Genomic DNA, 23,762 nt, shown 5'->3' with positions numbered 1-23,762 from the left:
AGATCGTCAATTTCCCTCTGCAGTTGTTTTATTTCCACCTTCCGGTTAAAATTCTTTTTTATTACTATCAGCGAGTTGTAACTGTTTAAATTTTCCCTGCAGATCCACCAATCTTTGTCCTTTAAGCTTCTTCAAATATGTGGTAATAGAAATAATTTTCCCTCTCATTATGGCTTTCAATGTATCCCACAGAATTGCTGGTGATACTTCTCCCGAATCATTAAATTCTAAATACTCTTTGATGTCTTCTTTACATTTCTCCAGTATTTTTGGGTCATTGAGAATATTTGAATTCAATTTCCATTGCGTTTTTCTTGTTTTCTTTTCTAAAATTAATGACATAGAAATCGGGCTATGATCTGATAGGTCAATCATTGCAATGTTACAGTCTCTTATCTTAAATCTATCCCTACTAAACATAAAGAAGTAGTCTATCCTTGAGTAAACTGAGCGCGGAAAAGAGTAATGTGTATAATCTCTGCTAGAAGGGTACAGTTCCCTCCACACATCTATGATGCCCAGCTCTTCCATTAATGCTCTCACTTTCTTATTCAAGGGCCTATTTTGAATAGCTGTTCCTGATGAATCTAGTGCCGGGTTTAGCCTGATATTAAAATCCCCCCCACAGATTACCACACCCTGAGAATTGACCATTAGGTCAAAGATACGTCTGTAAAATAGCCACTCGCTTCCTGATGGGGCATAAACATTCAATAATGTTATTTCAGTCCCCTCTATTCTCCCTGTGATCCTTATAAATCTTCCCTCTTTGTCCTTAATTTCTGAGAGATGTTCATAATTAAGTGTGCTTGATATAAGAGTAGCAACTCCTCTCCTGTGACCCATCTTATACGAGGAAAAAATACATGCTTGAAGCCCAACCTTTTTAATTTTTCGTGTTCAGATTGACTCGTGTGTTTCTTGGAGGAAAGCTACCTGGGCCCTCTCTTTTTTCAGTTTTGACAAAATCTTACTTCTTTTAATTGGATTCAAAACCCCATTAACATTAAAAGAAATTATTTTCACAGGTCCACCATTCATTTTGCTTTAACTAGGTAGATTAAGTAAAATGATCACTCTTCCCTTCAAAACAGATAGTAAGCACTAAGTATCTGAATGTTACCGAAAAATAATAAACAATTGTCGTTTGTTTCCGTCATTTTAATAAAAAAAATTCAGTTAGTGGCATATGCCACTGAGCCAAAAGTGGCATATGCCACCGAGTCACTGAGACACGTTCTCAATGCTGCTTGATGCAACTTCCTGAAATATGAAACTGATAATACCTACAGTCCCTGAATGTTAGTTAGAAATGATGAACAACTGTCATTTGTTTCAGACACTTTAATTAAAACATTCAGTTTAAATCAAATTTAAGAACAAAATCAAATTACATTAAGTATTTTAAATTTTTAAAATGAGATTTTTTTCAGACAAAACTGAGCCGAAGATGAACCGCAGACGTTCTACAGAAGTGACGTCCTACCATGGGACCTTATTTCAGAAAACATAAGTCCAGTAGTAACACAGAGAGATGAAACATTTTTTTATCCTGTTTGAATTGTGTTATGACGATAATCCTGTTGAAGAAAAAACATGTAAATATCATAAAACTTGTGTTAGATTATTTTCTGCAATCATCTGTAAACTGTAAAGAAAAGTTCCATAGAGGGAACCAGGCCAACGCTAACTTCGAGGCTAGCTACAAAAATACATCACCCAGCTCCATTTTTTTTTAAAAAACGGGGCACACCAGTAGGGGCGGACTCCGCCTCACTAAAGCATTTGAAAATTCTGCTTTCTGATTGGACAAACCAACAGATGTTAATGATCTGCAGCTCAAACTGATAAAAATCTAAAGGATCGTTTTCAGAAAGTCTCATGTCCAAAAACTCCAAAAATCTGAACTTGAAAGAGTTTAAACCGCAGCTCACAGTCCTCCTCAGAGGTTTGAGCCGTCCTGGAAAAAAGAAAGACGAAAAATGAAGAAGAAGCAGGCGAGTCCAGCGACAGACCACAACAAAGCCACATTTCATCAAGCAATCTGGCTGCGATGGGAAGATGTGGGACTGCTCCTGAGGGTCAGATCAGCTGTGACCTCTGACCTCTTCACTTCCTCTTAGGCTTGGCCGGTTTGGCGAGCAGCGCCGGGTCAATCTGATCTGGAGTCAGTCCTCTGATGGAGAAGAGTCGGGCAGCGCGCTCCGTCAGCGTTCCCCCGCACTTCAAACCTCGAGACATCAGTTCCTCTTTCAGGACGTCCAGACCCAGAGACTGGAGCTGGTCCACAGATGAGACCGAGGACAAGTCCAGCAGAGACCGACCCTGCTGCTGCTGCTGCTGCTGCTGCTGCTGCTGCTGCTGCTGCTGCTGCTGCTGCTGCTGCTGCTGCTGCTGAGGAGACAAACGCCAGACTTCAGTTTAATGTTCATCCAATCCTGCAGCCAGTTAAAAGACACCAGGACACCTGCTGATATAAGAGACACATGAACTGAACTCCTGCTTCTCTGAAATCACTGGTGTGGAAATATTTTGTGTTCCTGGTGAGTTATGTTAACAACGTTCACGTTATCGACAAGAAAACCAGTTTACACCGTTAACATCCAACAACTCTTCTGTCCTCAGAGCTCAACTCCACAATATTCAGCTCACACTGAAGTCATGGCTAATAACCAGAGCTGCAGCATCAGACATGTGACCTGACAGCTACATGACCCTCACACAGCTACATGACCCTCACACAGCTACATGACCATCACACACAGCTACATGACCCTCACACAGCTACATGACCCTCACACACAGCTACATGACCCTCACACAGCTACATGACCCTCACACACAGCTACATGACCCTCACACAGCTACATGACCCTCACACAGCTACATGACCATCACACAGCTACATGACCCTCACACAGCTACATGACCCTCACACACAGCTACATGACCCTCACACACAGCTACATGACCCTCACACAGCTACATGACCCTCACACACAGCTACATGACCCTCACACAGCTACATGACCCTCACACACAGCTACATGACCCTCACACAGCTACATGACCCTCACACACAGCTACATGACCCTCACACAGCTACATGACCCTCACACACAGCTACATGACCCTCACACAGCTACATGACCCTCACACACAGCTACATGACCCACACACAGCTACATGACCCTCACACACAGCTACATGACCCTCACACACAGCTACATGACCCTCACACACAGCTACATGACCCACACACAGCTACATGACCCTCACACACAGCTACATGACCCTCACACACAGCTACATGACCATGGCAGTTACAACAAACAGTCAGTAGGTGGCAGGTCTCCTCTGTGACTAACTGCTGAAACAAGTACTTGTTACATTGATATTTATCATAAATGATTAACGTTTGACAGTCAGGCCTTAGTGTGGTACACTGCTAACACATCATGTACATTACACCACTCATGACATCACCAGCTCTTCAAAGAACAATTCAAAATTAAATTAGTTATCAAGGCGTGAAACCAACAATCCCAGACTTAGTCTGGTGTAAACATGGCAGAGGACTGTGCTGAAGGACGAACAAAACAATTAGAGGCCTGGACTCTGCTGAGCGTCCACACGTGTGAGGACGCCATCTTTGAACAGTGTCCAGTTGTGCTTCACATATTATGGGATGGACAGAGAGGAAGCTACGGCAGCACACAGAGGACAAACTACTGACCTGCTGCTGAAACAAACAGCTGGACTCCTCTGGTGCTTCTGGGGGACTCTGATCCTCGGAGGGTCCGGTGGTCTGGTCTCTGGAGGACTGTGGAGGTCTCTGATCCTCGGAGGGTCCGGTGGTCTGGTCTCTGGAGGACTGTGGAGGTCTCTGATCCTCGGAGGGTCCGGTGGTCTGGTCTCTGGAGGACTGTGGAGGTCTCTGATCCTCGGAGGGTCCGGTGGTCTGGTCTCTGGAGGACTGTGGAGGTCTCTGATCCTCGGAGGGTCCGGGGGTGTGATCAGCTGATGAGGAGCTGCAGTCAGACGAGCTGAAGAGAAACGTGACGGATAAATAAATATCTAAAAATATAAATCAGGTGACGTGTCTGAATGTCTCAGGTGGACTCTGAGCTCATGTCTACCTGCTGCTCCGCTCTGGCTCCGCCTCCTCTGTCTGTGTCGTCATGGTAACAACCGCAGCAGCTACACAGCCGGAGGAGGACGTGGACGGAGACTCATCGTCGTCCTCATCTTCATCATCGTCTTCCTCTGAGCTCAGCAGCTCGTCGACCCCTGTCCTGTAACCATGACAACAGAAAACAGAAATCAGGTTTCTGTCTGAAAGAACCGACTGAGCTGATTGGTTGAGGGAGACAAACAGCAGGAGGAGCCGATTATCCAGTCGTCTACTAAACCACAGAAGAAGAAGACGAGCTGACTCTGAGGTCCAAAGGGCTCCGGTCACAGCTGAACAGGTGGAGAACGTGACCTGATGGTGTGAGGAAGGTTTCAGCCTCCTCCTCATCATCATCACGGTGCCTCCTCTCACGTCTGTTCACGTGTCAGTTAACGTGAGGAAAATCAGGAGGATGGACGCTCACCAGAAACACGCTGCTGTCGCTGCCGCCGTCTTCTTCTTCTTCTTCTTGTGCGGCTGCTCGCTCTCATCCGAGTTTGGTCTCTTTGTCGGCGCGACGTCGTCGGCCTTCACCTGACCGCTGGAGGACGCCTGCAGACCTGAGACACACACAACACAACAGCCGGACCGGTGACGATCAATGTGTTTAAAAATCCAATACTAGTCTGTTGATCTGTGACTGTCAGAGGTCCGACCACTCTCTGGATCCAACATTTGATTTCTTTCAATTTCTTTCAGCCCTGCCGGCTCTGCCAGGGTCACACTGCCTCGTGTGGATCAGTGCAGATCAACAGACATCTGACTGTTTGTCCTGACACACTCAGGGACGGACAAAGACATGCGCTGTCTTCGTCCTCCTTCGTCCCGGCAGTGACTCCCTGTCCACTGTAGAGACACTGACGAGGTCTGGTGATGCAGCGTCCTCCCCAAAACAAAGCCACAGTCATGTTACGTCCCCTGCTGACACGGGATGATGCTTGTTGTGTTCAGAGAAAATAAACCTCCTCTGGAGGAACGTGGACGTCTCCATCTTATTCAGGATGTGAGCAGACGTGCACGGCAGCCTCTGGTGGTCACATTGAGTATTACAGAAACAAACACTCAACCCAAAATGAGCCTTAAGATCCTCCTGAACAAAATGTCTGACGTGTCCCTCAATGATGACATCACCACTATTTAAGAACTAAAGAGAAGTAGTGACAGGCAATACACACACACACACACACACACACACACACACACACACACACACACACACACCTTTGATGACGGAGTCCTCCAGCCGCTCTGACAGGTCGTGACACTGCTGCTGGTACTCTGGATCAGTGAACTGGTGTTTGGGTTCACTCAGCTTCCTCTGCAGACGCTCCAGACGACGCTGCTCCTTCTCCGCCTCACGCTCCGACTGCTTCTTCAGCCACTCCGCCATCCTAGCGCACCACAGAAGAAGAGTTACAGTCAGCCTCACCTGCGCTCTGAGCCCACGTGCACCACGAGCTCCTCGCAGGAGAAGTCTTACTCTTTCTCGTGGTTGACGTCTCGGAGGCGTCGCCCGCTCAGATCTCGGCAAGCCTCGCGATTCGTCGTCTTCTCGATCTGAGCGCCCAGAGCTCGCAGCATGGAGCCGAACCCTGAAACACAGCCTCGTGTTAGACACCACAGAAGAAGACAGACAGCCAATCACTGGGAGTTTCATCAAGCTTAGCTTGGTTCTGATCGGACCTCCTTTCCCCCCACAGAGGCGGGGCTGCAGGTGATAGACAGCTCCCTGCTGCAGCGGCTCGTCCACATCGGACAGTCGGCCATTTCTGATGACGTAGAAGTCCTCAGAAGAAGAAACTCCCTGTGCGAACACACACACACACACACGCACACGCACACGCACACGCACACACACACACACACACACACACACACATTTCTTAAACAAAAAGAGGTCAAATGATTGACAGATGTGACAGTTGACGGCCGGTTTGAAACGTGTTGCTGTCATCAAGTTCACAAAACAGATATTTACAGAAACAATCGAAGCTGATGAGGCTGAAACTGATTCACTGTTATATTTACTGCAGAGTACAGCTGCAGGTCAGTAATCAGAGTACAGCTGCGGGTCAGTAATCAGAGTACAGCTGCAGGTCAGTAATCAGAGTACAGCTGCGGGTCAGTAATCAGAGTACAGCTGCAGGTCAGTAATCAGAGTACAGCTGCAGGTCAGTAATCAGAGTACAGCTGCGGGTCAGACAGTAATCAGAGTACAGCTGCAGGTCAGACAGTAATCAGAGTACAGCTGCGGGTCAGTAATCAGAGTACAGCTGCGGGTCAGTAATCAGAGTACAGCTGCAGGTCAGTAATCAGAGTACAGCTGCGGGTCAGTAATCAGAGTACAGCTGCGGGTCAGTAATCAGAGTACAGCTGCAGGTCAGTAATCAGAGTACAGCTGCAGGTCAGTAATCAGAGTACAGCTGCGGGTCAGTAATCAGAGTACAGCTGCGGGTCAGTAATCAGAGTACAGCTGCGGGTCAGTAATCAGAGTACAGCTGCAGGTCAGTAATCAGAGTACAGCTGCGGGTCAGTAATCAGAGTACAGCTGCAGGTCAGACAGTAATCAGAGTACAGCTGCAGGTCAGTAATCAGAGTACAGCTGCAGGTCAGTAATCAGAGTACAGCTGCAGGTCAGTAATCAGAGTACAGCTGCAGGTCAGTAATCAGAGTACAGCTGCAGGTCAGTAATCAGAGTACAGCTGCAGGGCAGTAATCAGAGTACAGCTGCAGGTCAGGCAGTAATCAGAGTACAGCTGCAGGTCAGTAATCAGAGTACAGCTGCGGGTCAGACAGTAATCAGAGTACAGCTGCGGGTCAGACAGTAATCAGAGTACAGCTGCGGGTCAGACAGTAATCAGAGTACAGCTGCGGGTCAGTAATCAGAGTACAGCTGCGGGTCAGTAATCAGAGTACAGCTGCGGGTCAGTAATCAGAGTACAGCTGCAGGTCAGACAGTAATCAGAGTACAGCTGCGGGTCAGACAGTAATCAGAGTACAGCTGCAGGGCAGTAATCAGAGTACAGCTGCAGGTCAGGCAGTAATCAGAGTACAGCTGCAGGTCAGTAATCAGAGTACAGCTGCGGGTCAGACAGTAATCAGAGTACAGCTGCGGGTCAGACAGTAATCAGAGTACAGCTGCGGGTCAGTAATCAGAGTACAGCTGCGGGTCAGTAATCAGAGTACAGCTGCGGGTCAGTAATCAGAGTACAGCTGCAGGTCAGACAGTAATCAGAGTACAGCTGCGGGTCAGACAGTAATCAGAGTACAGCTGCGGGTCAGTAATCAGAGTACAGCTGCGGGTCAGTAATCAGAGTACAGCTGCAGGTCAGACAGTAATCAGAGTACAGCTGCGGGTCAGTAATCAGAGTACAGCTGCGGGTCAGTAATCAGAGTACAGCTGCGGGTCAGACAGTAATCAGAGTACAGCTGCGGGTCAGTAATCAGAGTACAGCTGCGGGTCAGTAATCAGAGTACAGCTGCGGGTCAGACAGTAATCAGAGTACAGCTGCGGGTCAGTAATCAGAGTACAGCTGCGGGTCAGACAGTAATCAGAGTACAGCTGCAGGTCAGTAATCAGAGTACAGCTGCGGGTCAGTAATCAGAGTACAGCTGCAGGTCAGACAGTAATCAGAGTACAGCTGCGGGTCAGACAGTAATCAGAGTACAGCTGCAGGGCAGTAATCAGAGTACAGCTGCAGGTCAGGCAGTAATCAGAGTACAGCTGCAGGTCAGTAATCAGAGTACAGCTGCGGGTCAGACAGTAATCAGAGTACAGCTGCGGGTCAGACAGTAATCAGAGTACAGCTGCGGGTCAGTAATCAGAGTACAGCTGCGGGTCAGTAATCAGAGTACAGCTGCGGGTCAGTAATCAGAGTACAGCTGCAGGTCAGACAGTAATCAGAGTACAGCTGCGGGTCAGACAGTAATCAGAGTACAGCTGCGGGTCAGTAATCAGAGTACAGCTGCGGGTCAGTAATCAGAGTACAGCTGCAGGTCAGACAGTAATCAGAGTACAGCTGCGGGTCAGTAATCAGAGTACAGCTGCGGGTCAGTAATCAGAGTACAGCTGCGGGTCAGACAGTAATCAGAGTACAGCTGCGGGTCAGTAATCAGAGTACAGCTGCGGGTCAGTAATCAGAGTACAGCTGCGGGTCAGACAGTAATCAGAGTACAGCTGCGGGTCAGTAATCAGAGTACAGCTGCGGGTCAGACAGTAATCAGAGTACAGCTGCAGGGCAGTAATCAGAGTACAGCTGCAGGTCAGTAATCAGAGTACAGCTGCAGGGCAGTAATCAGAGTACAGCTGCGGGTCAGTAATCAGAGTACAGCTGCAGGTCAGACAGTAATCAGAGTACAGCTGCAGGTCAGTAATCAGAGTACAGCTGCAGGTCAGTAATCAGAGTACAGCTGCAGGTCAGTAATCAGAGTACAGCTGCAGGTCAGACAGTAATCAGAGTACAGCTGCGGGTCAGACAGTAATCAGAGTACAGCTGCGGGTCAGTAATCAGAGTACAGCTGCGGGTCAGTAATCAGAGTACAGCTGCGCAGAAGCTAACGTTAGCACAGAAGCTAACGTTAGCACAGAAGCTAACGTTAGCACAGAAGCTAACGTTAGCACAGAAGCTAACACTCGGCTTGAGAAGTAAAAGCAGTGGAGGCGGGTTGCCGCGGTGTTCCCGCCTCTGTCCGGTGTGAACGCTCACCTGCGGCTGAGTGAAGCGGCTCAGCAGGTCTCTGACCGCGGACTCGTCCGGGAACAACCAGGGAGCGAAGCTGGACCTCGGGGCGCTGACAAACACCTCCATGTTGTCTGCAGCCGCTACACACTCTGCGCATGCGCAGCTCTTCTACGCTCATCCGGCTGCAGCAGACGTCACCATCACACGTCACCATCACACGTCACCACTGCGCCACCTGCCGACCGCTGTCACTCACATCCAATAAAATAAAATAAAGTAAAATAAAGGTCCAGAGGATGTGTCAGCATTTATTTGTTTCTGGTTGTATTTGTTTTATTTTTTCTTTGTTTTAATCTTATTATTATTATTATTATTATTATTATTATTATTATTATTATTATATTTTTTAACAAAGCCTTGTAGATTTTATTTTTGGTCACAGAGATACGATAAATGTTTCGTTGTAAAAAAAAAAAAAAGTGCAATTTATGTTCCCTTTGAGAGAATTTGAAGTATTTTTGAAAAGTTAAATTAAAAAAACAAAAACTTAACACAGTCATTAATGAAGAAAACGCACAGTGGAGCCGCCAGGTGGCGCTGTGGGCGTGTCCTCTACCGGAAGTTAAAGACGGAAGTGTTCTTCACTGCGCATTGTGGGACAACATGGCGGCCCTGTGGAAGGTTGTGTCCAGCCTCAGGTTCGGAGCTCCGTTCACCTCCAGCAGGCTCATCAGAACCTCCTTCAGCTCGGACTCCGCGGACAGAACCAGGACCGAGCCGCCCCCCGCGGACAGACCCCGGACCGAGCCGCCCCCCGCGGACAGACCCCGGACCGAGCCGCCCCCCGCGGACAGACCCCGGACCGAGCCGCCCCCCGCGGACAGACCCCGGTCCGGCTTCGCTGCCGCCTTCGACCTGCAGTCGGAGCTCCGGCGGGAGGCGGAGAGCGCCGCGGCCGGCAGCAGCGGCTCCTCCTCCGGCCATGAGGAGACCTTCGCCTCGCTGCTCCGCCGGTCCCCGCTGATCCAGATGGGACCGGCCAAAGACAAGGTGGTGGTCGGGAGGATCTTCCATGTGGTCCAGGACGACCTGTACATCGACTTCGGCGGGAAGTTCCACTGCGTGTGCCGGCGGCCGGAGCGCGGAGAGCAGCTGCAGCGGGGCAGCAGGGTCCGTCTGCGGCTGCAGGACCTGGAGCTCACGTCCCGCTTCCTGGGAGCCAACACCGACACCACGCTGCTGGAGGCCCAGGCGGTACTGCTGGGGCCGCTGGAGGGAAAGGAGGGCCGGGACAGCCAGAAGTAGGACCGCTGCAGTGCAGGAGTGAGACAGCAGAGGACTGATGTGTTGGACTGATGTGGACATGTTGGACTGATGTGGACATGTTGGACTGATGTGGACATGTCGGACTGATGTGGACATGTTGGACTGATGTGTTGGACTGATGTGGACATGTCGGACTGATGTGGACATGTTGGACTGATGTGGACATGTTGGACTCATGTGGACATGTCGGACTCATGTGGACATGTATGACTCGTGTGTTGGACTGCGTCTGTCAGTCCGGACTCTGGACTCTGGACTCTGGACTCTGGACCCTGATCTGATGTGTAAACTCTGCAGGATCATCAGATCATGTTGGTCCTGATAACTGACCCATGTTCTCAGAACCTTGTTGTAGTTCTGTCTCTGAAATCACTCAAATATAAATAAAGAGTTTGTCCTCAGGATGTGAACTCAGCGGACTGTCCCTTTAATCACCCCTCTAACTCTGTGACGTCACACTCCAGACTTTAGGCTCGTTGGAGATGAGCTGCGGCGGCCACCGCGCAATGCATGCTGGGTAGATTTGTGTCCGATTTGATCCCGTCTTGCCCTGACGTCATGCACGCACCTGCAACGATAACCTCACGAGATCAAGGCGCCGCAGGGCATGATGGGAAACCTGGCTGTGCCTGATCAGAGAGCTGATTGGCTCTTAGTGAGGACTTTATATATATTTAATGCTGGATTATATGAAGCTCATGCTGTGCAATGAAGGTTATATATTTATATAACACTCATCAAAACGAGCAGTCAGGGCTTCACAAGGCCGACAGAAAGAACAAAGGATAGAAAACAATGCAGATACACATATTCCCACATATTTACTGTATATAATTACACATATAAATACATCAATAATACAGATGATAAGAAACCTTTGCTGCTCGTCCTCCCCGTGTGCAGCCTGTATATGCAGCTGTGAGGACGTTCTGACTGTTAATTCACTGGTTCAGTTTCTTACATTCAGGGATTGTATGATTTATAAATGACAGTGTGCAGTTTCTTCAGCCACACCTCTGTTCTGCAAACTACAGGTAGCTACAGGTGGATCCTACAGGTGGATCCTACAGGTGGATCCACCTGTTGGATCCTACAGGTGGATCCACCTGTTGGATCCTACAGGTGGATCCTACAGGTGGATCCACCTGTTGGATCCAACAGGTGGATCCTACAGGTGGTAAATGTTTCTGTGACTTCCTGTATTTTCTTTGACGGCAGCTGGAAACGGTCCGACTGGACTGCAGCTTGTTGTCACCGCCCCTGCTGCTGCCGCCTGGTCCCGTCCACCTTCCAGGCGCAGCTCATCTCCAACGAGCCTGATATTACATTTTTGGAAAAATAATGAAAGTATGTGTGTCACGTGATGCAGGTGTGTGTGTGTCACGTGATGCAGGTGTGTGTGTGTCAGGTGATGCAGGTGTGTGTGTGTCACGTGATGCAGGTGCAGAGAAACACTGAATCAAACACAATCAGCTGTTTTGTTTCCTTTAATAAGAGAAAACATGAAGGATCTGCTACATCAGCACTTGTTTGTCCGAGCTCAACCTGAACGCCTCCTCACTGTCCTCCAGCCTGAGGGACAGGACAGCCTCAGCTGTGACTCACAGGCTGGATGAAGATGATGATGATGAGGATGGAGGAGGCAGCAGCTCAGTCTCATTAATAAATAGATGATAAATAGTTATTGATGATGTTTCCATCTGCAGGCTGAAGAGATAAATAAAGCAGCACGAGAGATTTCAGTGCATTAGTCTCAGTACTGTGATACTGTGGTGTAGTACTGCAGTAATCATGCAGTAATGCTGTAGTACTGTATTAATGATGTATATATAGTACTGTATATATGCAGTACTGTGTATATATGCAGTACTGTGTATATGCAGTACTGTGTTCAGGGGTATGGAGGCTCACTGCTGGCAGGTTCAGTTTAAATGTCACTTCCTGTTCCTGCAGTTCCGTCACTCAACAGCTGGTGGCAGTAACGTTGTAAACAACACAACAGAACAGAGAAGTAGACGTAAACAGCAACGTTTAGTGAGTTTTAATGAAAAACTAAACAGACACTTTGTCTTCCTGCTAATGAAAGCACTTCCTGCTGCTAGTTTTTCACATTAAAGCTCAGTAACGTCTGTCATATTGTTAATTAATTGTGACTCTAATTGTTTATCAGAAGCTAGTCTGTTAGCCACCCTGCACGTCTGTTAGCCACCCTGCACGTCTGTTAGCCACCCTGCACGTCTGTTAGCCACCCTGCAGGTCTGTTAGCCACCCTGCAGGTCTGTTAGCCACCCTGCAGCTCAGTCTGAACCAGTGACAAAGCTCTGAATGTTGAATCAAATGAATAAACACGTATTTATGTTATCTTATAAGATGTGGTGTTTTGTGTGTCACCTGAGTCTGAAAATATTTAATGTGCCAATAAAACATCCTAATGTTTAAATATCTGACCTCAGTGCAGCCGTGAACACAAACAGATGACGAGACTACAACTCCCATGAGCCTCTCTGATAATCAATGAAGATTCAAAATCAACAAAATAACGGTTCAGCATCGAGTCTGAAGTATGTAAATGAGTTGTGTTCTGGCAGCAGTGAGCCTCCGTACTCATGTTGGAAGACTGAGTACTACAGCAGAAGTACTGCAGTACTGTAGTACTTCTGTGTGGTACAGCTGTAGTGTAACAGTCAGTCTGGTTTCCTGTCTTCCTGTTGGAGGCACTTTGAAGTTCAGAGTCTTCTTCAGCCACACATGGTCACATATAGCCACTGAGGAGGAGGAGGAGGAGGAAGAGGAGGGAGGAGGAAGAGGAGGAGGAGGAGGAAGAAGAAGAACACACAGGGTTTATTTAAAGTACCACTGTGAAGTATTTGTACTACACTCAGAGTATTAACACAAGTATAACTGATACATTAAGTGTAATATTATCAGTGGTGGAATGTAACTAAGTACATTGTACAAGTATTACACTTAAGTACACATTTAAAGTACTTGTACTCTTGTACTTGGTACTTTTACATGAGTATAAAGTACTCAGTCTCAGTAATCAGTCATTCAGCTCGTTAACTCCTGTCACTGCTCTCATGTTGCCCTGAGTTTTGACTGTCAGGCGTCACTCAGGTAACCGTCACCTTGTGATCACTGCAGCCTGCAGACGCGACTCAGGGCTTAAACACACACTGGGACCGAAGAATCTGAATCTCATTAAAACTCAACCAATCAGGACGCAGCTCTCTGAAGTGGTGCTGCACAAATATCTAAACATTATAAACTGTGACTGATTTTAACATTTATAAACAATCAGAGACCGTCGTCACAGGGCAAGAACCTGATCACGTCAGAACCTGGTCAGGTCAGAACCTGATCACGTCAGAACCTGGTCAGGTCAGAACCTGATCACGTCAGAACCTGGTCAGGTCAGAACCTGGTCACGTCAGAACCTGGTCATGTCAGAACCTGATCACGTCAGAACCTGATCACGTCAGAACCTGGTCACGTCAGAACGATATCTGAGCTGGCCGTTGTTTCTGTTCCCAACAAACTGGTTTTATTGATTTACGTGAAGTTGGTTTGGTGTTTGGTACCTCGATGATGTTCATCTCTGCACTTCCTGTCCCGTCTCGGTCCAGCTCCTGGAAGGCCTCTGACAGAAACCAGACGAGAAACATTTCAAAGATCTTTCATGAAACCTTCACGGCTCCTTCACTAACAGAGCTCCGGTCCGGGATACGTACTGAACATGGCCTCCAGTTTGACCAGACAGCAGGTGAAGTTGTCAAAGTCGATGATCTCGTTGTCGGCGTATCGAGCCACCAGCATCTGATACAACTTGTTGTTCAGTTTGAACCCTGAGGACGGCACACAGCAAAGGTCAGATCAATAAAACTGATCACTGATCATTAATAAACACTGCCACATCAACATTAATCAGATTTACCGCCATTTTCCAACGCCAGACGCAACTCGTAAGAGCTCATACATCCTGATTTATCCAGATCGAACTCTCTGAAGATCCCCTGCAGAGGTCATCAATAGGTAATCAATACTCAGATCACTTCAAGTCTCAACACACACTGAACACAGAAACACACCTGGATGATGTCACCACGGAACAGCTTCATGTTCTGAACACCAGCGTTGATTCAAAGACGGAACCAGTGATTCAGAGTTTACATTCATAAAGTTTGTTTAACTCAACAGCTCTTAAATCAGGACATTTGTGAATGGAGTCTGGTGATATCGAGGTGACTGGTTCAGTGAAACTGCTGACATCAGCAGGTTAACAGACCCAACATGTCAGTGACATCACAGTGAAGCAGCTGGAGATCAGAACCATTCTGCCTGCTGTCGTTGTTCCACCGGTGAACACATCAGATTGACACCTGACCCAGAACTCACCAGCCACTTCCTGATCTTGTTCCAGAGGATCTGAAACTCCACCAGACCGAGCCGAGCGCTGCCGTCTTTCTGAGCTCCGGTCAAGGTCGACACGTTGTCAACAGGTGAAGAAGAAGTGAAGAGGACCGAACATCAGAACAAACACTTCTACTGCTAACAGAACTCAACTGTTTGTTCTGGCAGCAGTCATCATGGCTAACATGAACCCAGAGCTGCTGGACCCGGAACAGCACAACAAGTTATTCAAGGACTCAGTCAGCCTGGTTCTCCTGTTTGAATCCTGAACACTGAGCAGGACTCAGCATCTGGACCTCAAGTCAGTTTTATTTATCTAATCTCAAATCACCTGATCTGTTTTCTTTGAGGGGCCTTCCTATTAAACTAGAACCAACAGAACCAGCAGAACCAGCAGTACCAACAGAACCAACAAACAGCAGCAGAGTGAGGATACGTCCATGAGGCTGATCATGCCTCTGCAGGACTCCATACTGAAGCCGTCAGTCTGCAGGTCTCTGTCTGTAAACAACCACAGAAGAAGAAGTCATGTTACACTGAGACGGTCCATTTTAGTGATTTATTGATACTCGTCATGTGGACCAGAACTTCCTGCTCCTATGATTTAAACGTAATGGTTCCAAAGTGAAAACGTACGTTTGGACACGACTCGGTTGAGGATGGTTCTGAGCTCCCGGACTGAGATCTCCATGTCCTGAGAGAGACAGCAGAGCAGTTAGCATTACATCACACACAGTTAGCCTGGATGCTAACCTGCTGCTCCCTGTCACAGCTGCAGTCTACAGGTCGTTCATCACAGCTGTTTGCATGTTGCAGTGAAAACACAAATTATGGGATGTTTCTGTGTTAACGTGCAGTTTTAAACCCGGTCGCCTGGAAACATGTTGGCAGTTGATGCTTCTGCACTGATACGTGAATATGAAGCGACGGTCACGTCAGCAGGTGGAGGAGGTGGTGCTGCACAGCCAGAGACCACGTCAGACAGGCCTGAGACCACTGGATATTTATAACGAGACGTGTTCCTGGAGACAAACCATGATCTCTACCTCACCCTCACCCAGCTGACCCTGACCCTGACCCCTGACCTGACCCTGACCCCTGACCTGACCTGACCCCGACCTTGACCTGACCCCGACCCCTGACCTGACCCCTGACCTGACCTCGACCCCGACCCCTGACCTGACCCCGACCCTGACCTGACCTGACCCCGACCCCTGACCTGACCCCTGACCTGACCCCTGACCCCGACCCTGACCTGACCTGACCCCTGACCCCGACCCTGACCCCAACCCTGACCGAGCAGAAACTGTGATGTCACAACATGAAACTGAGACGTGGCGTTTCAACACGTCTGTGGTTTACAGGATCACTGATTCTGCCAATGGGGCTGAACTCACGTCTCCAGTCAGCTGAGCAAACATGGACCTGAAGGAATCGTCGATGTCGCTCTCTGAGACTTCCTCCTGCAGAGAAGAACAGGAAACTCCTGAGGTCAAAGCCTTATCTGAAGATAATCTGAAGATAATCTGAAGATAATCTGACGATAATCTGACGATAATCTGAAGATAATCTGACGATAATCTGATGATAATCTGAAGATAATCTGACGATAATCTGATGATAATCTTAAATTAATCTGACGATAATCTGAAGATAATCTGACGATAATCTGAAGATAATCTGAAGATAATCTGAAGTTAATCCGATGATAATCTGAAGATAATATGATGATAACCTGAAGATAATCTGACGATAATCTGAAAATAATCTGACGATAATCTGATGATAATCTGACGATAATCTGAAAATAATCTGACGATAATCTGAAAATAATCTGATGATAATCTGACGATAATCTGATTATTATAACACATTTCTGTAATCTGGAACATTTTTAATGTTTCGGCACATTTTTATTCTCTTCGAGGAGAAAACAGAACACTTTACTTCAGAATGTGAGAAAAGACCTTTTCACCTCTTCATCAAAGTTTGCCACGACGTCATCGTCCATCTCGCTGCAGAGGAAACAGTTTGACACAGTTCAGAAGACTGATTGATCATATTGGTTCTGACTGGATCAATAAACTGAAGACATCTCTGGTCGTATCAGACTCACTCGGTCTCTGACTGTTTCTCGGTGAACACCCTCAGGACGAAGTCGGCCTCCTTGGAGGGTTCGAAGGTCGACGGGATGATCAGGTACTCGCCGGGCGGGAGGCGGAGCCTAGCACTCACCTCTCGCAGGTTGATGAAGGTCTCAGAGCGAGCGCAGGATGAGTGACGCAGGAAGAAGTCCTTCTTCATGTGGACACTGTGACAGCCTCGGTACTGCAGGACACACAGACGGGTCACAGACAGAAAGACAGACACACACACACACACAGACAGACACACAGACAGAACGACAGACAGACAGACAGACAGAAAGACAGATGGACACACACACAGACAGACAGACAGACAGACACACAGACACACACACACAGACAGACAGACAGAAAGACAGACAGACAGACAGACAGAAAGACAGATGGACACACACACAGACAGACAGACAGACAGACAGACAGACACACACACACACACACACACACAGACAGACACACAGACACACAGACACACACACAGACACACACACACACACACAGACACACAGACACACAGACAGACACACACACACACACACACACACACACACACACACACACAGACAGACTCACCTCTTCAGGAATCTGAAAGAAGAAACAGAAGGAAAGAATCAGCCAGGATTAAGTTAGCAGGATTAAGTTAGCAGGGTTTAGTTAGCAGGATTTAGTTAGCAGGATTAAGTTAGCAGGGTTTAGTTAGCAGGATTAAGTTAGCAGGATTAATTTAGCAGGGTTTAGTTAGCAGGATTTAGTTAGCAGGATTAAGTTAGCAGGATTTAGTTAGCAGGATTAAGTTAGCAGGATTTAGTTAGCAGGGTTTAGTTAGCAGGGTTTAGTTAGCAGGATTTAGTTAGCAGGATTTAGTTAGCAGGATTTAGTTAGCAGGGTTTAGTTAGGAGGGTTTAGTTAGCAGGGTTTAGTTACTTAGTTTACTTGTCGCGTCTCACTTTCAGCAGTGAGTGACGCTGTGCAAGTGACCTGTCCCTGACCCGTCATGCAGTGCGCCCACTCGCAAAGCAGCCGCTGATGTGTTTTTTTCCACAGTTGAATATTAATTTTCACAATCGAATCTCCATTTTTTTAAAATATTCGAATATATATTCGAATTTAGAGTATTCGTTGACAGCCCTATTTCATACAGGGCCGTGCGTGATATGCACTACACAAAGAAATTACCATTATTTACAGTAATGTAATATTTAACTGAATGTGGCGCTGCCACCGCAGTTCCTGTAAAAAAGCTCGATAGCTTTGGCAGCTTTGAAATAAACTCCTGCCTTTGGTCCCTCTTCTTCTTTTTCTGTGACCCGCTTTCGTATATTCACTTCATTTCTCTCGATTTATCTCTTCTCTCTCTCTTACCGTTATTTACTGTTTTGGATTTTACGCCGTAATCATTTCTGCATACGTGCAGCGTGATGAGCGTGATGCGTAACATGGAATAGTCCATGTAGTGCAGACTGAAGGGGGGTGCACGGTTGGCAGAAAGACTGTCAAAACACGAGTAATTGATCAAATTAGACATCCCGATGCTACTATTGTGAAGAGATTTTTATAAAAACAATAAATATGGGGACAAAATATAAAGAGGGCATTTACGGGGCCCCAAAGGGCCTTGTATGGGGTCCGGGGCTCCAGGCAAATGCCAGGTTTGCCTAATTGTACGGCTCGCCTCTGCAGAACCCCCCAGTTTATTGATCCAGTCAGAACCAATATGATAAATCAGTCTTCTAAATTCTGTCAAACTGTTTCCTCTGACCTCGTAGATGGCGAAGCCGATGGTGTGCACGTCTTGGCCGTGGCGGCGGTAGCGGCGGCGATCTTTCTGCATCAGAGCCACCAGGAAGCTGCAGGCGGTCTCGTCGTCCTCAGGGTCGTCGTCCTCCTCCAGCAGGCAGATCTTATACTGAGGGTTGATCCAGAATGTGTCTGCAGGAATGAGGCATCATGGTAAATGTAGTCGCACATCGAGACAAAAACAAACATTTAAAACTCTCTTGTTTGATTGTTTCATTCTGCACTTTTATTTCACTGGTTCAGCTCGTCTGTTACCGGACTGACCTCCGGATGTGGATTAATCTACAGACTGAGCCTGCACTGGACCCTGACAGCCTCCGTGTTAAACTTTTAAAGTTCTCATAATTTAGGAGGAGGAACTGGACTCCTCATCACACCCATGTGGTCCTACAAGGTCCTGCCCCTGGACCTCCTACCCAGATCTGAATCTGAATTCCATGCTGTCTCTGTCACCCTTCCTTTCAAGCTCAACATTGTGGTGATCTATCCCCCTCCTGGTTCTCTCTGCGACTTCTATGGTGAGATGGACGCCCTCCTAAGCTGCTCCCCTGACGATGGCACGGCGCTTGTTGTCTTGGGTGACTTCAACATCCCCCCAGAGAAGCTGCGCTCATCTGAATTCATCAGCTTCTTCTCCTCTTTTGACCTCACACTCTCCCCCTCTCCACCCACCCACCTGGCCGGGAACCAACTTGACCTTGTCTTCACAAGGTCCTGTAGTACCTCAGCACTCTCTGTTACCCCGCTCACTGTGTCCGACCACCACTGTGCCACTTTCTCTCTCCCCTTGAAGTCCAACACCTCCCTCGCCCCTGCACCTCGCACGGTCACCACCCGCCGCAACCTGAAATCCCTCTCTCCCTCCACTCTCTCCTCAACTGTTCTCTCCTCACTACCATCCACAGAACAGTTCTCTCTACTGTCCACCGAGGAGGCCTCCTCCGCTCTGTCGTCCTCCCTCTCCTCCTCTTTAAACACTCTCTGTCCCCTCACCTCCCGACCAGCACGATCATCTCCCCTCTCCCCCCCCCCCCCGGCTGTCTGAATCACTGCAAACCAACAGATTAGTGTTACGAGCAGCAGAGAGAAAATGGAGAAAATCACTTCATCCCGATGACCTTGCTCACTACCACCACCTCCTGTCCGACTTCTCATCAACTGTTTCAGCAGCCAAATCTGCCTTCTACCTGTCAAAGATCAACTCCTCTGCCTCCAACCCCAGGAAACTATTCTCCATGTTCTCTTCGCTCCTCACCCCTCCTACCCCTCCCCCTCCCTCCTCCCTCACTGCTGATGACTTTGCAACTTACTTTACCAAGAAAGTAAAAGACATCAGCTCCTCATTTACTCCTAAGCCCTCCCAGAAAGCACCTCCCCCAACCCTCACCTATGACAGCCTTACCTGCTTCAGCCCTCTCTCCTCTGAAGATGTTCACACACTAGTGACGTCTAACCGTGCCACCACCTGTTCCCTCGACCCGATTCCCTCCTCTCTTCTCCAAAACATCTCACACGACATCTTGCCTTTCCTCACCACTCTGATCAACTCCTCCCTCACTTCAGGCAGTATTCCAGCTCCTTTCAAGACAGCTACAGGAAAGCCACTCCTAAAGAAACCCACTCTAGACTCATCTGACATCCGAAACTACAGACCTGTATCTCTTCTCTCGTTCCTCTCTAAAACCCTGGAACGTGCCGTCTACAACCAACTGTCCTACCTTTCATAAAATGACCTCCTTAACCCCAATCAGTCAGGCTTCAGGACTGCTCACTCCACTGAGACGGCCCTCCTCACAGTGACTGAGTTGCTTCGTGCTGCCAGAGCCTCGTCCCACTCGTCAGTCCTCATCCTCCTCGACTTATCCTCTGCGTTTGACACAGTCAACCACCAAATCCTCCTCTCCACTTTGGCTGAACTTGGCATTGCTGCCTCTGCTCTAACCTGGTTCACATCATACCTGACAGAACGCACCTTTCAGATCATGTGGAATGGCTCCTTGTCCAAACCCTGCTCCCTAGAAACTGGTGTCCCTCAAGGCTCAGTACTAGGACCACTTCTGTTTTCACTATACACTAGATCACTAGGCTCTGCAATCACATCACATGGATTCTCTTACCACTGTTATGCTGATGACACCCAACTGTTCCTCTCCTTTCCCCATCCTCCAACACCCATGTTGCCACGCGCATCTCTGAATGTCTGGCAACTGCGCATAATCTCAAATCAAAATCAAATCAAAACTTTATTTATAGAGCACTTTTCATGCAAGGACATGCAACACAAAGTGCTTTACACATGAAAGATAAAACAATTACAAAGAAAGCCCCTCCCTCCCACCCTCCATACTACACACACACACACACACACGCACACACACACACACACACGCACATGCACACACACAAACACAAACACAAACACACACACACACACACACCTGCACACTCTCACTACTGACAATAGGGAGACATGGCATGGCACTGAGGATCTCAAGCTCAACCTCAGCAAAACTGAACTCCTCTTCATCCCGGGAAAAGACTGCCCTCACATGGATCTGTCAGTCACTGTCGAGGACATCACGGTATCACCGTCATCAACTGCGAGGAACCTGGGAGTGATCCTCGACGGCGGACTATCCTGCACCCCCAACATCACCGCGGTGGCCCGATCCTGCAGATTTGCCCTCTACAACATCCGCAGGATCTGGTCTTTCCTCACAAAGGACGCAACGCAACTCCTGGTCCAATCGCTGGTCATCTCCCGCTTGGACTACTGCAACTCTCTCTTGGCTGGACTCCCAGCCTCTGCGACTAAACCCTTGCAACGTATCCAGAACGCTGCAGCGCGCCTCGTTTTCAATCTACCCAAACTCCCATGTGACCCCCCTCCTCCGTGACCTCCACTGGCTTCCTGTTGCGGCCCGCATCAGATTCAAGACCATGGTGCTGGCCTTCAAGGCCGTCAATGGAACTGCATCCATCTACCTCCAAACATTGGTCAGACCACACAGCCCAGCGCGAGCACTTCACTCTACTACATCAGCTGGCCGGCTGGTACCGCCATCGCTGAGAGCAAACAAAGGCCACCCAGCGAAGTCACGACTCTTCTCTGTTCTGGTGCCCCAGTGGTGGAACGAACTCCCAAATAATGTCAGGACAGCAGAATCGCACGCCATCTTCCGCAAAAGACTCACGACTCACTTGTTCAGAATTTGCCTCGACCCTGCATAGCATGACTCCCTCCCAACTCCCCCAACCCCCCACAAAAAAACAAACAAAAAAACAAACAAACAAAAAAAGAATTTATTTATATGCACTTGTATGTTCTGACCCTTAGCACTTACACCATAGCACTTTTGTACATATGGTATCCTTGATAAATAGCAGCTACTTTGCTCAGATGAGGGCTTGAAAATTGTTTCTATCTTTTCTTTTCTACTTTATCAATGGTGATATGTTGTGGTTTCTTTCTTGTGACAAATGTACTTATTATAAGTCACTTTGGACAAAAGCGTCTGCCAAATGCCCTAAATATAAATGTAAATGTCATAATGGAGACAATATGTCAGCTGCTGTCGATTCTTCCTATTCATTAATAATGTAGTTCTAAATGTTGGTACTTCATTAATAAATGCTCACTGGGATGGTTCCTGCAGCCTCCAGCGGTGCTTCCTCTCCTCCAGCCGCCCTCGAACATCGTAGTGTTCCAGAAACTGGTGGAGTCCTCACTGAGAGCGTCCGGGGTCAGATTACAGATCTCCAACCTGGAGAACTGACGGAGGAACTCCTGGAAAGACATCCTGACACAAAGACAGACAGGTCAGAGGTCAGCGTCGTTCCTGCCTCGAGGCCTCTCTAATGTAGAACGATGCTGCAGACGTCTGCTGCTTGCTGTGCGTGGAGGGGTGGGTGGAGCTGCTCAGAGCCTCCAGCTCTCCTGTTTATCACCCTGACTGCAGCAGTGCTCTGTGGACGTGAGCTCCATTGTTACCTTGAGGAAACTTGTGGATTTCACTGATTTGAACTTTGTTAGAAACATTCAGGATAATGTAAGAACACAACTAACCAACGTGTAGAACAAAAGTCCAGTTGTTTTCAGACATTCTGATGCAGATATGTTACATATTTTATCTTGAAGTTACTGACATGTACTTGTCCAGCAGACACCTACCAGAACTCTCCGTCCTCCATCTTACAGAGCAGCTCGTCTTTCTCTGCAGAGTCGATGGAGCTCCACTCTGAGGAACTGAAACACCAACACTGATTACTCACACATTCACTTCCTCCTGGCGACACACAGCCTGTTTATTTTAAAGCACTGACTTGTCGCTCCAGGCACCGGTCCACTCCACCTGACCCCAGGGGTTCCTGATGCGGATCAGACGCTCCTGCCGACCGCGGTACTCCACCTGCAGAGAGACCAGAAACATCCAGAACCTCACACAAAGACCTGATCCTGCTGCAGATGGTCTCTTGTGGTCAGATGACAGCTGAGCTCACCTGTCTGAGTCCGGTCACAGAGTAGGCGTGGCCTTTAACCAACTTCTTGAAGGTCACCGCCTCCATGTCAAAGGCGCTGGTGATCTGAGGACGAATCAAACGCATCCAACAAGCTGACGAGATGAACTCTCTCAATCCCTGCTGAACATGTTTCAAACTGTGTAGAGGTGATGGTGTGTGTGTGTGTGTGTGTGTGTGTGTGTGTGTATGTGAGTGAGTGCGTGAGTGTGTGTGAGTGTGTTTGTGTGTGAGTGTGACTGACGTCTATTGAGCAGCCCAGCAGTGATCCTCTCTCCAGAGCTTTGCCAATGATACGATGAAGATCTCTGGGAGCTTTCTTCAGCTCGTACATCTCAGACACACCACCTGTAAAATCCTCGAAACCTTCAGTGGTGCTGCCACCGGACAACGTCTCGTATGAGCCGTTCAGCCTGAAAACACACAGGGAACACAGTGGAGACACACAAGGAACACAGTGGGAACACAGGGGACACAGTGGAAACACAGTGGGAACACACAGGGAACACAGTGGGAACACACAGGGGACACAGTGGAAACACAGTGGGAACACACAGGGAACACAGTGGGAACACACAGGGGACACAGTGGGAACACAGTGGAAACACAGTGGGAACACACAGGGAACACAGTGGGAACGCACAGAGAACACAGTGGAAACACAGGGAACACACAGGGAACACAGTGGGAACACAGTAGGAACACACA

The 23,762-nt window shown here is 48.2% G+C and overlaps 3 protein-coding genes across 5 annotated transcripts in view; 1 reads left to right on the top strand and 2 right to left on the bottom strand.

Moving 5' to 3' along the window:
* Positions 1 to 1,329: 1,329 nt before the first annotated feature.
* On the bottom strand, positions 1,330 to 9,021 carry sde2 (SDE2 telomere maintenance homolog (S. pombe)). Of its 2 annotated transcripts, none has more exons than XM_073464966.1 (8): positions 8,881 to 9,021; positions 5,858 to 5,978; positions 5,655 to 5,766; positions 5,396 to 5,565; positions 4,599 to 4,734; positions 4,140 to 4,295; positions 3,737 to 4,046; positions 1,330 to 2,361 (listed from the first exon to the last, which is right to left on the bottom strand). In XM_073464966.1, exons 1-8 carry the CDS (start codon positions 8,980 to 8,982, stop codon positions 2,110 to 2,112), a joined length of 1,359 nt encoding a protein of 452 aa, XP_073321067.1. In that variant the 5' UTR covers positions 8,983 to 9,021; the 3' UTR covers positions 1,330 to 2,109. The 2 variants fall into 2 exon arrangements, with proteins under 2 accessions (XP_073321067.1, XP_073321060.1); XM_073464959.1 differs by having other exon boundaries at positions 1,330 to 2,394; positions 8,881 to 9,002.
* A 462-nt stretch (positions 9,022 to 9,483) lies between these two features.
* On the top strand, positions 9,484 to 10,592 carry mrps28 (mitochondrial ribosomal protein S28). The gene has a single exon (XM_073464980.1). It carries the CDS (start codon positions 9,520 to 9,522, stop codon positions 10,159 to 10,161), a length of 642 nt encoding a protein of 213 aa, XP_073321081.1. The 5' UTR covers positions 9,484 to 9,519; the 3' UTR covers positions 10,162 to 10,592.
* A 1,062-nt stretch (positions 10,593 to 11,654) lies between these two features.
* The window catches only part of LOC141012340 (calpain-1 catalytic subunit-like), a 21,959-nt gene continuing 9,851 nt past the window's right edge, over positions 11,655 to 23,762 (bottom strand). Inside the window, exons 7-23 of one of the 2 annotated variants that reach the window (XM_073485835.1) lie at positions 23,299 to 23,467; positions 23,037 to 23,120; positions 22,860 to 22,945; positions 22,708 to 22,782; positions 22,176 to 22,336; positions 18,499 to 18,668; positions 17,313 to 17,324; positions 16,709 to 16,920; positions 16,568 to 16,607; positions 15,990 to 16,055; positions 15,229 to 15,286; positions 15,029 to 15,093; positions 14,578 to 14,646; positions 14,117 to 14,195; positions 13,914 to 14,027; positions 13,764 to 13,822; positions 11,655 to 12,947 (exon numbers count right to left, since the gene is read on the bottom strand). In XM_073485835.1, the coding sequence (XP_073341936.1) occupies positions 12,921 to 12,947; positions 13,764 to 13,822; positions 13,914 to 14,027; positions 14,117 to 14,195; positions 14,578 to 14,646; positions 15,029 to 15,093; positions 15,229 to 15,286; positions 15,990 to 16,055; positions 16,568 to 16,607; positions 16,709 to 16,920; positions 17,313 to 17,324; positions 18,499 to 18,668; positions 22,176 to 22,336; positions 22,708 to 22,782; positions 22,860 to 22,945; positions 23,037 to 23,120; positions 23,299 to 23,467 (1,546 nt within the window). In that variant the 3' untranslated portion in view covers positions 11,655 to 12,920. The remainder of the gene's footprint in view (positions 12,948 to 13,763; positions 13,823 to 13,913; positions 14,028 to 14,116; positions 14,196 to 14,577; positions 14,647 to 15,028; positions 15,094 to 15,228; positions 15,287 to 15,989; positions 16,056 to 16,567; positions 16,608 to 16,708; positions 16,921 to 17,312; positions 17,325 to 18,498; positions 18,669 to 22,175; positions 22,337 to 22,707; positions 22,783 to 22,859; positions 22,946 to 23,036; positions 23,121 to 23,298; positions 23,468 to 23,762) is intronic. The other variant, XM_073485913.1, reaches the window with a different exon arrangement.

The sequence above is a fragment of the Pagrus major genome, chromosome 1 (genome assembly GCF_040436345.1).
Source record: "Pagrus major chromosome 1, Pma_NU_1.0".
NCBI classification, from domain to species: domain Eukaryota; kingdom Metazoa; phylum Chordata; class Actinopteri; order Spariformes; family Sparidae; genus Pagrus; species Pagrus major.
Note: the sequence above shows the minus strand (reverse complement) of the source record. Positions and strands in the feature narration are given on the sequence as shown.